The sequence below is a fragment of the Periplaneta americana genome, chromosome 14 (assembly GCF_040183065.1).
Source record: "Periplaneta americana isolate PAMFEO1 chromosome 14, P.americana_PAMFEO1_priV1, whole genome shotgun sequence".
NCBI classification, from domain to species: Eukaryota; Metazoa; Arthropoda; class Insecta; order Blattodea; family Blattidae; genus Periplaneta; species Periplaneta americana.
The window spans coordinates 158,161,508-158,176,398 of NC_091130.1; the positions used below are offsets into that span (position 1 = coordinate 158,161,508).

At 37.4% G+C, this 14,891-nt stretch overlaps 1 protein-coding gene across 1 annotated transcript in view; it reads left to right on the plus strand.

Annotated features, from left to right (window-relative positions):
• LOC138713919 (dipeptidase 1-like) overlaps positions 1–14,891 on the plus strand; it is a 1,227,883-nt gene that overhangs the window by 1,099,686 nt on the left and 113,306 nt on the right. Inside the window, exon 8 of the mRNA XM_069846458.1 lies at positions 13,533–13,683. Within this exon, the coding sequence (XP_069702559.1) occupies positions 13,533–13,683 (151 nt within the window). The remainder of the gene's footprint in view (positions 1–13,532; positions 13,684–14,891) is intronic.

The window sequence follows — 14,891 nt, forward strand, 5'->3', positions numbered from 1 at the left end:
AGGTTAAGGGTGTTTGAGAATAAGGTGCTTAGGAAAATATTTGGGGCTAAGAGGGATGAAGTTACAGGAGAATGGAGAAAGTTACACAATGCAGAACTGCACGCATTGTATTCTTCACCTGACATAATTAGGAATATTAAATCCAGACGTTTGAGATGAGCAGGGTATGTAGCACGTATGGGCGAATCCAGAAATGCATATAGAGTGTTATTTGGGAGACCGGAGGGAAAAAGACCTTTGGGGAGGCCAAGACGTAGATGGGAGGATAATATTAAAATGGATTTGAGGGAGGTGGGATATGATGTTAGAGGCTGGATTAATCTTGCACAGGATAGGGACCAATGGCGGGCTTATGTGAGGGCTGCAATGAATCTGCGCGTTCCTTGAAAGGCATTTGTAAGTAAGTAAGTACTTTAAAGGACTTACATAATTGCTTTTCACCAATCAGTGAAGTGTTGCGAAGCAAATTAAACCCACAAAGCGAATGACATACTTTGATATTGCAAGTCTGGGCCTCACAGAGATCTCTGTTCTTATCTAACGACGCCATTGCCTCTAACTGCGGTTTTATATCATTTTCTCTGTCTACTGTGAAGACTCGAGGGACAATAACGTGAATCAGGCCATCTCCGTTCCTTCTTTCCTTCTTCGTCCATGGATAATAGCACATTAGTTACAGTTAACGTCATAATGCCAAGGAACACAGCGAAGGCTAGGACAGAGGGAGTCTCTTATTCCAAAGGGTTTTATGTCCATTAGCTTCCTGGCTGCCACGTTGTGTTATGTCATTATGGCGCGCCAGGACCTGGGAATAACCCACTTTGATAATTTCAGAATGACGCTCAAAGAGCAGTTCATAAACTCAAACAAGTGGCGAAGAGATATATCAGCAGAAAATAAATAACAGCGTTTAAAGGGACACGGAATTACCTATCTTCACAATGTTAAATTATGTTATACATAAGGAACTTAAAAAAACAGTTGAAGCTAGACAGCAAATTTTTTACAGATTATGAACACATAACTTGGCTTTATGCTGAAACAGTAGCTTTTATGTAATTTATTTTCTTACTCAGAAATAATTACTTCATATTCTTATATTTTTTTAACGATCTTCAGTACATTATCCCACGTAACGTCTCCAAAATTTAACAAATTTAAATAAAAAACATTGTTACGCTACATGTAAAACATCTAAATAAAGAACTCCTGAAAATTTCAGCTTTCTATTTAAACTAGTGGCTTGTGCAGCAAATGCTACAAACTAAGTTCATTACAATTCAAATTAAAATTTTTCAAATTGATTTCCAATGAAGAATACCAGATATTTTGGAATTCCCTATCCTAAGCAAGATTAATCCTCTCTACCATCATATCCCACCTTTCTCAAATCGATTTTAATATTATCCTCCCGTCTACGTCTGCCTCCCTCAAGGTCTTTTCCCTTCAGGTCTTCCAATTAACACTCTATACCATTTCTAGATTAACCCATACGTGCTACATGCGCTGCCATCTCAAATGTCTGGATTTAATGTTCCTAATTATGTTAGGTGAAGAATACAATGCGTGTAATTCTGCGTTGTGTAACTTTTTCCATTCTCCTATGACTTCATCCTCTTAGCCTCAAATATTTTCCTAAGCATCTTATTTTCGAACACTCTTAATTTCTGTTCCTCTCTCAAAGTGAAAATCCAAGATTCACAACCATAAAGAACAACCAGTAGCATAACTGTTTTATAAATTCTAACTTTCAGCTTTAAATATCTACACCACACCGCCATTAAATATATGGAAAAGACCCATACCACTTGACTAATAACTATAAAAATATTTCACTTTAATAACAATATTGTTATCTTACGTAAGTTTTGTATAGATACTATTTAGCCGTCACTCGGTAAATATTATGGAAATGAAGATTTTAATATCCAATACACAGACAGCTGTACTCAAGAAAATTACACACCAGAGAATCTTCTTTTTAGTAAGTCTTGAAGTTTTTAATAAACAATATTACAGAAACGTTCAGAAAAAGTTACACAATTGAAGCTCGACATATTGCATTATGTCAGCCATCTGAACTCTAAATATGTCAGCAATCCTGCAGGTCACAGCCTTCGTGTGATATTGTTTATTGTGGTGTGTGTGTTTTGTTTTGTTTTGTTTTATTCTGAAAGGGCCATACCTATTTCTCAAAATTGACGACAGATGGATTTTGGAAAATAGGAAAATGATGTAGGAAAATTGAGATTTCACTGGAAACTACTATTTTTTTTCGAAAAACTTTGGGTTCCAGGCTTCAAAATGACGGGTCATTTATTAAAATCCGTCAGCCGTTTTCTCGTAATTTCCATTACCATTTCAAATTATATATATATATATATATATATATATATATATATATATACATATACAAACTGAGAAAAAGTTCGATTTGTATGGAAAAACTAAACTTTCGGAGAATAAACGTTAAAATGAGTCATATTAGTACATTGGACTGCGAAAGCAATGCCGAGTCGAAGTCGCTATCGATTTGAAATATTATCGTGTTACGAGGACTTTTCTTAGGAAAGAACAGAAACCATTATACACTGCATAGGTTACCATTTCACGTTTTCAGTGAGTTATGAAACAATATTTGTTAGGGAAATTGTGTCTTTGTATTTGAGTGAAATCTCTACCAACTAATTCCACTTCACATTTTGAAAAAATTGCTGTTCTGTATAATTTCTCTTCTTAATTGGTTCCATTTTAACTTTAATATCAAAGCTTTCGTACTGCGACCCAAACAATCGACAAACGGAACGGCTAAGGTGCGTTCAGTTTTACATTCAGCGGAGAAATCGGTAGATTGAGAGGTTAACGCCAATAACATAGTAATCGTCAATTTCTGTGCATCCTGCAGGTAGTTTTGCTACTACCCGTAAATTTTAATGGTCTTCACGAAACGGATAAATTAATCGATGTCGGCGCCTAGACTGAAGCTGCGTTAAAACTCTGTTAATATGCGTAAATGCGACGTGCTTCAGTGGATTTTGTGTGTTTTCTTACATTTCTAATGCAAGCTTAGACGGAAAAACCTAATAATTTAATTTCAAAATTATTGTGACTGTGGAATTTTATAAATAGATATAGGCCTAATTTTACTATCACGACTTGAACATAATTTTGTTTACCAGAGTGTAGGCTAAAATGTATTTAATTTTAGAAATAATTTCACTTCAGTATCTTCCAACATTCTGAACACGTTTTTGCAGTATCGCTTTAAGTTTACCAATATTTCCTTCTGCATGTTTTCAAGTATGTTACCTCGGAATAACATTTAGCAGCGATCTCGGCTGGGGGGAACACGTTACAGACACAGCGGGAAAAGCATGGAGAGCGTTACACTTTGTGATGAGGGTACTAAGAAAAGGCTCTGATAAATCCAAAGAGATTGCATATAAATCACTAGTACGTCCAGTAATGGAATATGGTGCTGCATGTTGGGATCCTTACAGATTAGAACATATTAAGACACTGGAAAAGATTCAAAAACGGGCTCTTAAGTGTTGTCGGAAAAATTCACCATTAAAATGGGACACACTCACGGACAGGAGAACGCGAATTCGATTAGGCGCACTGTTCAAAACATACAGAGGTGAGCCTGTCTGGAGAGATATAAAAAATAGGTTGCAGCCGCCAAATTACTCTTCAAGGAACGACCACTCATATAAATTGAGGGAAAGAAGGCAGAGGACGGACACTGGAAAGTTTTCTTTTCTCAATCGTACTATCAGGGACTGGAATGCATTACCTGCAGACTTACTAAAGGCTTTACCAACAACCAAAAATGTATTTAAAAATAGGCTTAATGACCTTACTAATAGACGGTAATTATACACAGTATTTAAAGGGTGTAAATGATATGTTATTGAAGTGTTGTATCAGTGAAGAATTATGTTGTGTCAGTGAAGTGTGTTGTGTAAGTGAAACGTGTTCCTGTCAGTGAAGCTTTATAGTTTATAGTGGCAGTGCAAAGTATTTGAACAGTGAAATGTTTTCGAAGTGTTAGTGAAATCAGGATAGAATCAGTGAAATGTGTCGTAGTTCCATTGCAGTGAGTGAGTTGACAGAAAAATGAGTGTAATTTGAAAGGTACTTGTGTAGATATGAACATATCATACTCGTGGGTTTTAGTTCGATCTTAGTTTTAAGATACAAATTAGATTTATTTCAAATGTTATTTTAAGTGATCGTTTCATTTAATTTAGTATATTCCCTGTTGTTGTTGTTATTATTATTATTATTAACTATTGTTAGTATTAATTATTAGTATTATTATTAATTGTATTTTTATTTAATAAGTTTATTATTGTCATTATTGAGTGTAATTAGTTACCACTGCCACCGGGTATATACCCACTGCAGTGTGAATAAATACATACATACATACAAGTATTGATTAAATTTTCCAATGGATGACAATTTTCAAGCAAACCTCATTACACCGAAATAAATGTAATAGAAATTTAAATGTAAATATTATAATTGTTTGTGGTTTTATTGTATAACGTGTGATGCAGGATATCATTCGGTTTACTGTAAGCATTAATATCTGTAGACATAAAATATTGTTTCATGGTTTTCATTTATTTTCTTTTTTTTTATGGGCACCTACAGCTCTTCCAACTTGCCTACTCTCACTTTACGTAAAACCAACACTACACATATTTCCATCCTCCTCAGTCATCTCAACACAAGGCTATCGCTGAGACAATAAATAACAATACAAAGTAGCCTATTAAGTCTCGCTTCGAAAAAATGTATTTCACTGTCCACTCTGAGAGAGTCGAACTCCGTACAGTTTTTTTTTGGAAGATGTGCGCTGATCATTGATCCACAGCTGAGAAATTTCCAGTTCTCTCTTGTGAATTTCGTTTACGGATGTACTACCTTTACCCTTGTAATTGAAGGATTTCTAGCTACAAATCCAGTAGATATGGCTTCCATTTTCAACATGGATCTCGCCACATGATGAGTGCTTGATTAATACTGGTTTATAATCCTCTGAAGACCGATAATGGAACTGGTCAGAGGAACGGACCCTGGAAATGGTGGTGGTGATTATGACTATGATGATGACGACGATTCATATTGAGTTCGCTGTGAAATACTAATGCGATAAGAAAATATTAAATAAACTGAAACAATCCAGTATATTTATTTCATAATATGTCTGATTTCACTATTTTATGATCTTAGGAAATGACCGACAATAACACATCACGGTACAAGGCTGGGAAGTGCTTCTTACAAAATCGAGGAAAAGTTTGAAAAACGAGAAGAGCGAGTTCTTCAAATTCCGAGATTTTGTAATAAACTTTACAAACGTGCATTGTACTTACTTACTTACTTACTTACTTACAAATGGCTTTTAAGGAACCCGAAGGTTCATTGCCGCCCTCACATAAACCCGCCGGCGGTCCCTATCCTGTGCAAGATTAATCCAGTCTCTATCATCATACCCCAACTCCCTCAAATCCATTTTAATATTATCCTCCCATCTACGTCTCGGCCTCCCTAAAGGTCTTTTTCCCTCCGGTTGTACAGTATTTTTTTGCACGATGGTATATTTTGATGGTCAGTTTCTATCTGATGTTTTTCCAATTCACTGCGGGCTAAAGCAAGGAGATGCACTATCACCTTTACTTTTTAACTTCGCTCTAGAATATGCCATTAGGAAAGTCCAGGATAACAGAGAGGGTTTGGAATTGAACGGGTTACATCAGCTTCTTGTCTTTTCGGATGACGTGAATATGTTAGCAGAAAATCCACAAACGATTAGGGAAAACACGGGAATTTTACTGGAAGCAAGTAAAGCGATCGGTTTGGAAGTAAATCCCGAAAAGACAAAGTATATGATTATGTCTCGTGACCAGAATATTGTACGAAATGGAAATATAAAAATTGGAGATTTATCCTTCGAACAGGCGGAAAAATTCAAATATCTTGGAGCAACAGTAACAAATATAAATGACACTCGGGAGGAAATTAAACACAGAATAAATATGGGAAATGCCTGTTATTATTCGGTTGAGAAGCTCTTATCATCCAGTCTGCTGTCGAAAAATCTGAAAGTTAGAATTTATAAAACAGTTATATTACCGGTTGTTCTATATGGTTGTGAAACTTGGACTCTCACTCTGAGAGAGGAACATAGGTTAAGGGTGTTTGAAAATAAGTTGCTTAGGAAAATATTTGGGGCTAAGAGGGATGAAGTTACAGGAGAATGGAGGAAGTTACACAACACAGAACTGCACGCATTGTATTCTTCACCTGACATAATTAGGAACATTAAATCCAGACGTTTGAGATGGGCAGGGCATGTAGCACGTATGGGCGAATCCAGAAATGCATATAGAGTGTTAGTTGGGAGACTGGAGGGAAAAAGTCCTTTAGGGAGGCCGAGACGTAGATGGGAGGATAATATTAAAATGGATTTGAGGGAAGTGGGATATGATGATAGAGACTGGATTAATCTTGCACAGGATAGGGACCGATGGCGGGCTTATGTGAGGGCGGCAATGAACCTTCGGGTTACTTAAAAGCCATTTGTAAGTAAGTAAGGTATATTTTGAAAATAATATTTTTAAAAATTTTAATATACAATATTTACGTACTTTAGACTATGAAAAGCTGACTGATTTTCAGCAATAAATTTGTCATAGATGTCGGTAGATGGCAGAAGTAGTTTTAATTACAACCCTAGGGCATTATATTTTGTAATATTTCAACATACTTATCTAGGTTGGCAACTCCGAATTCAGTAAAACCAACTTCTAATAGTGGCGGCCGTTGTAATCACGAAAAAAAAACACACTATCGTGCAAAAACAGAACATCACAGTACAATGTACTGTAATATTGACAAAAGGAACGCACTGTCACGAACATATATGAATGAACCATGGCAAACTTAATTATCAACTTCAAAATTAAACAAGTGAAGGTGCTCAACAGAAATTATGCAAAGCCTCCTTGTTTACTTCCAAATTATTTTATCACATTTCAAAAGTTGACACAATTCTATCCAATCCATTCTCAGCAGATAGTGGGGTTGCCTGCTCGAAACCTGGGTACGCAACGAACCTTAGTGTAGTCAACCGGTGTGGGTTTGGGAATGCGCCTAGCTTGAGTTTTAGCGCAATAGATCTTGAAAGATCGCAGTGCTGGGTCGTAGTGTCCCCCTCCCGAGATTCAATTCAGTTCGTGCCTTATATCACGCACATCATCATGAAAGATCATTATTATTGGATAGATTCTTCTTAGTGCTAATCATAACTGTTAGTTTTCTTCTAGCTCCAATCTATCGTCTTGTATTTTGACGACTTGTTATTCAACTTAGTATTGGCAATCTTATGGCCGGATTTTCCAAGTATTGTTAGAAAATTTAACGACTGTTAAACTCTAAACAGTTTGTTAATGAATAAAATTGTATGTTTTCAACACCAGTTTGGTTTAACAGATTGTTCACAGTTTGTTAATTTTAAATGTAGGATTTCGGACAGTTAACTCGTTTAACAGTTAGTTAAATATGGCCGATGCCTCCACAGCTGTTCGAACAGAAGTTGCAAAATTAATATTTTGTGTCTTTCTGTAGGGAATGTTTAGCACATGACTGGTAATATAACATTTAAAAAATACTTTGGACTGTTTAAATACATCAGTGTTATTTTATTTCCTTCGTATTTCGTATCCATAATAGCAATGAGGAAATATAACCTTACTTTCTAATTATTATTCAGCACTTCACCTACAACTTTCATTTGTCAACTGTTTGTTTATGGAGCATGGCCTACTATAACAGGTTGTCATTTTATGCAAGTTTCATGACTCACTCTATAATATAGAATTGAAAGATTAATTTTAGCCAATCAAAAATTGCCTTACATGTGTAGAATCATTACCAACTGTTGTTGAGTAGTTAAAATAGTGCTAACAGACGTTATAGTTAAGTGTTGGTTATCTTAAACAAAATTATGTTGAACAAATGGAAAATACATTAACAAAGCGTTAAAAATAAACAGACTGTTAATTTAACATTCGTTAAGCAAAATTAAACATTACTTGGACAAACTGGCCATTAGAAGAACTTAGGTTCTTTGCTAACCTGTCTACAATACATACCGAGACAAACTTCATTGCACAAGTCCAACCAATTTCTTGAACCAGTCTATGTCTGTGAATTTAATACATATCGCTAAGTCTTTCACTCTGCAAGCGTCCTGAACTTTGTACAGCGATGAAGCAGGTGGAAGAAATCTCAATTGCGATGAGAGAACAATTGCACTCTCAGATCTTCTTGTCTCTCCGTCATTAAAAATATTAATAGGGGATGCATTACCTCGTGATTATCTCCTTAAGATCCGAGTCTACTAACGAACGCGAAGATGCGGATCACAAATCAAAGCGAACTTATCAAGGAGGATGAAAAACGGCAGAAATAAAATAATGAGCACATCTTCAGGGGAGAGGGATGTAAAGTGAGCGAGAAAAATGGATGACTAACATCCGACGTCTGGGGCAGACGCCACGCCGCCTGCAACAACGGTGCAAGTGCCTCACATTGCGTCACTCTGGACAAACGCCTTGCTTCTTTCCACAGCCTCCAAACAAATCTACTCTGCAAATCAAGATTTCAGGTATGACTCCCTGTAAAGTTGATTTGAATAATTTCGAGGGAAAAATTGTTCCGGAGCCGGGTATCGAACCCGGGACCTTTGGTTTAACGTACCAACGCTCTACCACTGAGCTGCCCGGGAACTCTAACCGACACCGATCCAATTTCTCCCTCTATATCCACAGACCTCAAAGTGGGCTGACAACCGTCAAGCAACCAACTTCGAGTGCACACTAACTCCGTGTGACTTAAATTGTGGTTTTCTGTTAACGAACAGTGACGTGTATTATGCAAATCAAGATTTCAGGTATAACTCCCTGTAAAGTTGATTTGAATAATTTCGAGGGAAAAATTGTTCCGGAGCCGGGTATCGAACCCGGGACCTTTGGTTTAACGTACCAACGCTCTACCACTGAGCTGCCCGGGAACTCTAACCGACACCGATCCACCGATCCTGAAATCTTGATTTGCATAATACACGTCACTGTTCGTTAACAGAAAACCACAATTTAAGTCACACAGAGTTAGTGTGCACTCAATGTTGGTTGCTTGACGGTTGTCAGCCCACTTTGAGGTCTGTGGATATAGAGGGAAAAATTGGATCGGTGTCGGTTAGAGTTCCCGGGCAGCTCAGTGGTAGAGCGTTGGTACGTTAAACCAAAGGTCCCGGGTTCGATACCCGGCTCCGGAACAATTTTTCCCTCGAAATTATTCAAATCTACTTTGTGTTGAGAAGTAGCCATCGGCGGCTCACTTGTAAGGTAGAAGCTTAGATACTTCCCGAACTGGGTTCGATCCTCGGCATTCACTGGAACAAGATGTTTAAAAAACAGAGAGCATAATTTCACGTATGTATTCCCCATATGTAGACAATCAGCGGCGGTGCGCCAATAAGAGCACAAGAGCACGTGAACACCTTGTTTCCATTAATTCACGACTAGTTTTATTATTTAATACCGTATTGACGTAGTGGGGATGTATAATATCAAAATCGAGTATTTTAAACTTCCCGCATCTTGCATAAACTTCTTATGTAAACTTGGCAACATCCGTTCACGTACAAGTCGGGCTCTTTTCGAGAAGGTTACAGGAATTTCACGCATGCGCGGGAGAAAATTGTCTTTCGCTGGCCGCTTATGACTCGTCAAGAGCACAAAGCGTTAAGTGAACAGTGAATCTATCCTACAGATGTCAGGTGCATCGATGCCTAACAGTCTGTACTTTAGCCTGTAGGTATCAGCGTCTCACTGTCGGAACGTTTACTTTATGTGGATGTGTGTACAGTGCTGCTACGAGAGCGCAGTTTGTGAATTACTATACTTCAATGTCAGCATACTAGCATAGTTTGGCTTTCAAACACGTGCTGGCTGAATGTGATGGTGGTATGAATTTAAGTATCTGTGTGGTAGTGGGTAATATGTAAGAATAATACTTACTGGCATTTATTTATAGTAATGAATCTATGCGAATGGGATTACTGTACAGTACTGGTATAGGCTATAGTTTATCAGTATGTTGTGAATCAAAATACAGTATATTACTGAACACACGCTTTTGTAAATAACGGCATTGTGGTATATATTAATTTTTAACAAACGTAAACAATGAACTGTGTTCAAGTAATTTTTAACAGTAAAGAATTGGATAAATTGGCTTACTAGGAAAAATTGGAAATAAAGAGAATGGGTTTCCATTATTATTATTATTATTATTATTATTATTATTATTATTATTATTATTATATGTTGTTTTGAATTTACATACGGTTTTTTTCGATAGTAAAACATTGGAATCATGACATTTCATATTAGGCTAAACGTACGATTTTAAATTCTCTTCGATTTTGGAACATAAAAATTGTGAACACACATAATATTTTATTACGAGCCGCCACTGTAGACAATACAAAAAATCCATTACAACATGTGTCCGGAAATGCTTGGTTTCCGAGTTATGTCCTTCAAAACAGTGATATTCTCCAGAACGGTTTTCTTCCCGCAAGTAGTTGCCTTTACAGCAGATGTTCAAAATGTCCACCTCCTGATGGAATACAGACCTCACATCGATGTCTCATGGTCCTGCGAGTACTATCCCAAATTCCAGGAGTATTGTGTATTTCCTCACAACCTGCCACAATTCGATTCCAAAAGAGATTCCATGTCAGGCACCGGAGACGAATACAACAATGATTTTAAATGGCCCCACAAGTAGAAATCGATAGGGTTCAAATCAGGTGAGCGTGGAGGCCAGGCCACCTCTACCTATCCATCGATCAGGGTAATTTTCCTGGTACAAACGACGAGCCAGCGCAGCATTTCACAAGAAGTGCACTTCTGCCAGCTGCTGATTTGAGTACATGCCGCACAGTACAAATCCAAACACAGCACGCAATGTACCCTTCGCCCCGGAATAAACTGTAAGAGTGTCCTCTGTTAATATCTTCTGTCACGGCACCTACCTGCGGGAAGAAGAACGTTCCGGTGAATACCACTGTTTTGAAGGACATAACTCGGAAACCAATCATTTCCGGACACATGTTGTAATGGACTTTTTGTATTGTCTACATGTGGGGAATACATACATGAAATTATACCCTCTATTTTTAAACACTCTGTATACATATATCGAGGATCGAGGAGACGGCCTCCAGATATGGAGGGTAGCTGTGAATATATTGAATAAGCAGTCGCGGACAGCCGATAAGGGGTGGTCGTCCAGCTTGGGGGTTGGGAGATGGGCGAATAACCCATCACCGTAAAAAACAGCTTCTTACGAATCCTTCAAATAACCCTCCGAATGGCCTGAGGGAAAAAGACCTTTGGGGAGGCCGAGACGTAGATGGGAGGATAATATTAAAATGGATTTGAGGGAGGTGGGATATGATGATAGAGACTGGATTAATCTTGCACAGGATAGGGACCAATGGCGGGCTTATGTGGGGGCGGCAATGAACCCCCGGGTTCCTTAAAAGTCAGTAAGTATGTATGTATACATATTTATATGTATACACACATACACACACACACACATGGCAGCATTGGGAAAGCATTGATTCCCCTTCCACAGTCCACGGGCGTTGAATAACGTCTCCGTGATCCGTCCACAACCACATAGCGGATTACATCAAACCGATGCTCACACGATGAAATTCATGTCGTACACGAGTCACAGATTCAATTTTTGCCAGCCACAAAACACATTTCACTTTTCTATGAGCATCCATCTTGTATAACTAATTGTAACAATGAAAACGATAGTATTTGTTCGATTGTTACCGTTTTTTGTTTCCTTCAGTGCCTCAAACTTAACAGACGAGAGTTTTATTTCCATTTGCCACCAATGTTACATTTCTACCTCTATTCAATCCTCTGGAAGTCCACCACACTGTACTTGTCATTACGATTCCGTTCGCGCATTCTACATTTCTCGGCTGCTGCTTCGCTTCCTATAGTAATCACATGATGTAACCAAGAACAATATTGTCGGTACTTCTTATTTCCGCTGTGTGCCCATACTTCTAGTGTGAGTATGTCACGCCTAAATGCTGTCCATACTGGTCACTCAACTGCCTCTAGTAATGACGTCAAGTTAAGGCCCATTCACAATTAAAATTAAACATAACCGTAACATAAACACAGAAGTTTGCGCCCAGGCTACCAAATGGGATCATTCACAATGATTCACATAAACATTGACATAAACATTACAGTAAGACGTTAACATGAAAGTTTGCAAACTCCAAACTTTCATGCTTATGCTTACGTGATTTGCAAACAGAACACAATCGTGGAGCGCTGAAGTATACCACAGAATATGAGGAAATGGCGTCGTTGTTATGTTTCCATGGTTACCAAGTATGTTTGCTGTTATGTTTATGTTCCCAACGTGAATGATCTTCATTTTACCGTAACGTTTATATTCTTAAGTTATGCTTACGTGATTTGCAAACAGAACACAATCGTGGAGCGCTGAAGTATACCACAGAATATGAGGAAATGGCGTCGTTGTTATGTTTCCATGGTTACCAAGTATGTTTGCTGTTATGTTTATGTTCCCATCGTGAATGATCTCGATTTTACCGTAACGTTTATATTCTTAAATTATGCTTACGTGATTTGCAAACAGTACACAATCGTGGAGCGCTGAAGTATACGACAGAATATGAGGAAATGGCGTCGTTGTTTTGTTTCCATGGTTACCAAGTATGTTTGCTGTTATGTTTATGTTCCCATTGTGAATGATCTTGATTTTACCGTAACGTTTATATTCTTAAGTTATGCTTACGTGATTTGCAAACAGAACACGATCGTGGAGCGCTGAAGTACACGACAATATGAGGAAATGGCGTCGTTGTTATGTTTCCATGGTTACCAAGTATGTTTGCTGTTATGTTTATGTTCCCATCGTGAATGATCTCGATTTTACCGTAACGTTTATATTCTTAAATTATGCTTACGTGATTTGCAAACAGTACACAATCGTGGAGCGCTGAAGTATACGACAGAATATGAGGAAATGGCGTCGTTGTTATGTTTCCATGGTTACCAAGTATGTTTGCTGTTATGTTTATGTTCCCATATTGAATGATCTCGATTTTACCGTAATGTTTATATTCTTAAGTTATGCTTACGTGATTTGCAAACAGAACACGATCGTGGAGAGCTGAAGTATACGACAGAATATGAGGAAATGGCGTCGTTGTTTTGTTTCCATGGTTACCAAGTATGTTTTCGGTTATGTTTATGTTCCCATCGTGAATGATCTTGATTTTACCGTAACGTTCATATTCTCAAGTTAACGCTTACGTTATGTTTAATTTTCATTGTGAATGAGCCTTTACACTTCCCTCTTGTTATTTTCTGCTGTTTCAGGGATCGAGCTGGCCCACAGGGCGGGTAGGATCGCCAGTCTAGTGGGCGTGGAGGGCGGCCACTCGCTGGGCGCTAGTCTGGGCGTGCTCCGTGCGATGTACGACCTGGGTGTGCGGTACCTCACCCTCACGCACACCTGCCACACACCTTGGTGAGTCCGCACACATGCATATAGCAAACAGATATTCGTGTACCATTTGTATTACTAGGAAGGTGATGTTATCTATTTATGTACACTGACGTTCAAAGATAGCTGATACGACTAATCGATAGTGATGGGTGATTTGTTGGTGTAAGTGTGGATTCTTTAGTTATTGCTTCTGTGTATAGTTGGCGAAGATAATAGTCACTGTTGCCAATTGTAGATAAATATTCCCGCAATATGGAATTCAATTTTTCATCCCGCTCAACTGATGTTTAGCTCCAAACCGCTGATATTATCAATTGTGATAATAAGTAATGCTTAATCTACATAATCATTATCTTAGAAAGCACGATGATAGAGATATTCCGATAGTCAATATAATGTAATCTAATGATTTTATTTAGAGTTCAGTCTAATTGACATATCACAGTTTAAAATCAATAACACTTACAAATTTAATGTAAATGATCATTGCATATTATGAAATTGAAATGCAAACGTTTTCGCCCTTAGGCATCATCAGGCATTTGACTCACAATATCTTATACAATTTTTCATATCTTTGCTGTGAAATGCGTACCAGATAATTGATATTTACAATCCTGTGTATATTAATAAACACCTATTTACATGGTTAACTCTATGATATATATAACAATCTGAAATTTAAATAAATACGGATATTAAAATTATATGTAATAAAATTGTAACTAAAAATGTTGTGTTGCTCTTATATTTCTTAATTATAAAATTTTGATCACTAAAATAACATGATGAAAAACCATATGATTCCTCTTAAACTTTTAATAATAGGCCAATATACTTCTATTAGTTGAGTGTTTGTGATGCGAGATGGCACACATTGAGCATTGATTCCACTGATTTGGCCTATACTAGACTATATACTACACTGGCACACATGCATATATTATCTAATAGCAAACTGATATTCGTATACCATAATATATTACTAGTAAGGTGATATTTTTTAATCATAAAAGCAGACAATATTGTTCTCTACTTATGTAACCTATCTATCTGTCTATATGTCTGTCAGTCTATAAATTTTTAAGTCCGTAAGTCTGTAAATCTATCTATAAATCTGTGAGCCAGTCTGTAAGTCTGCAAGTCTGTCTATCTGCATGTCTGTCTCTAGTCATCCATCTAACATTCAAACTGCAGAAACCTGCTAAAAAGTATTCTCACTAATCCAC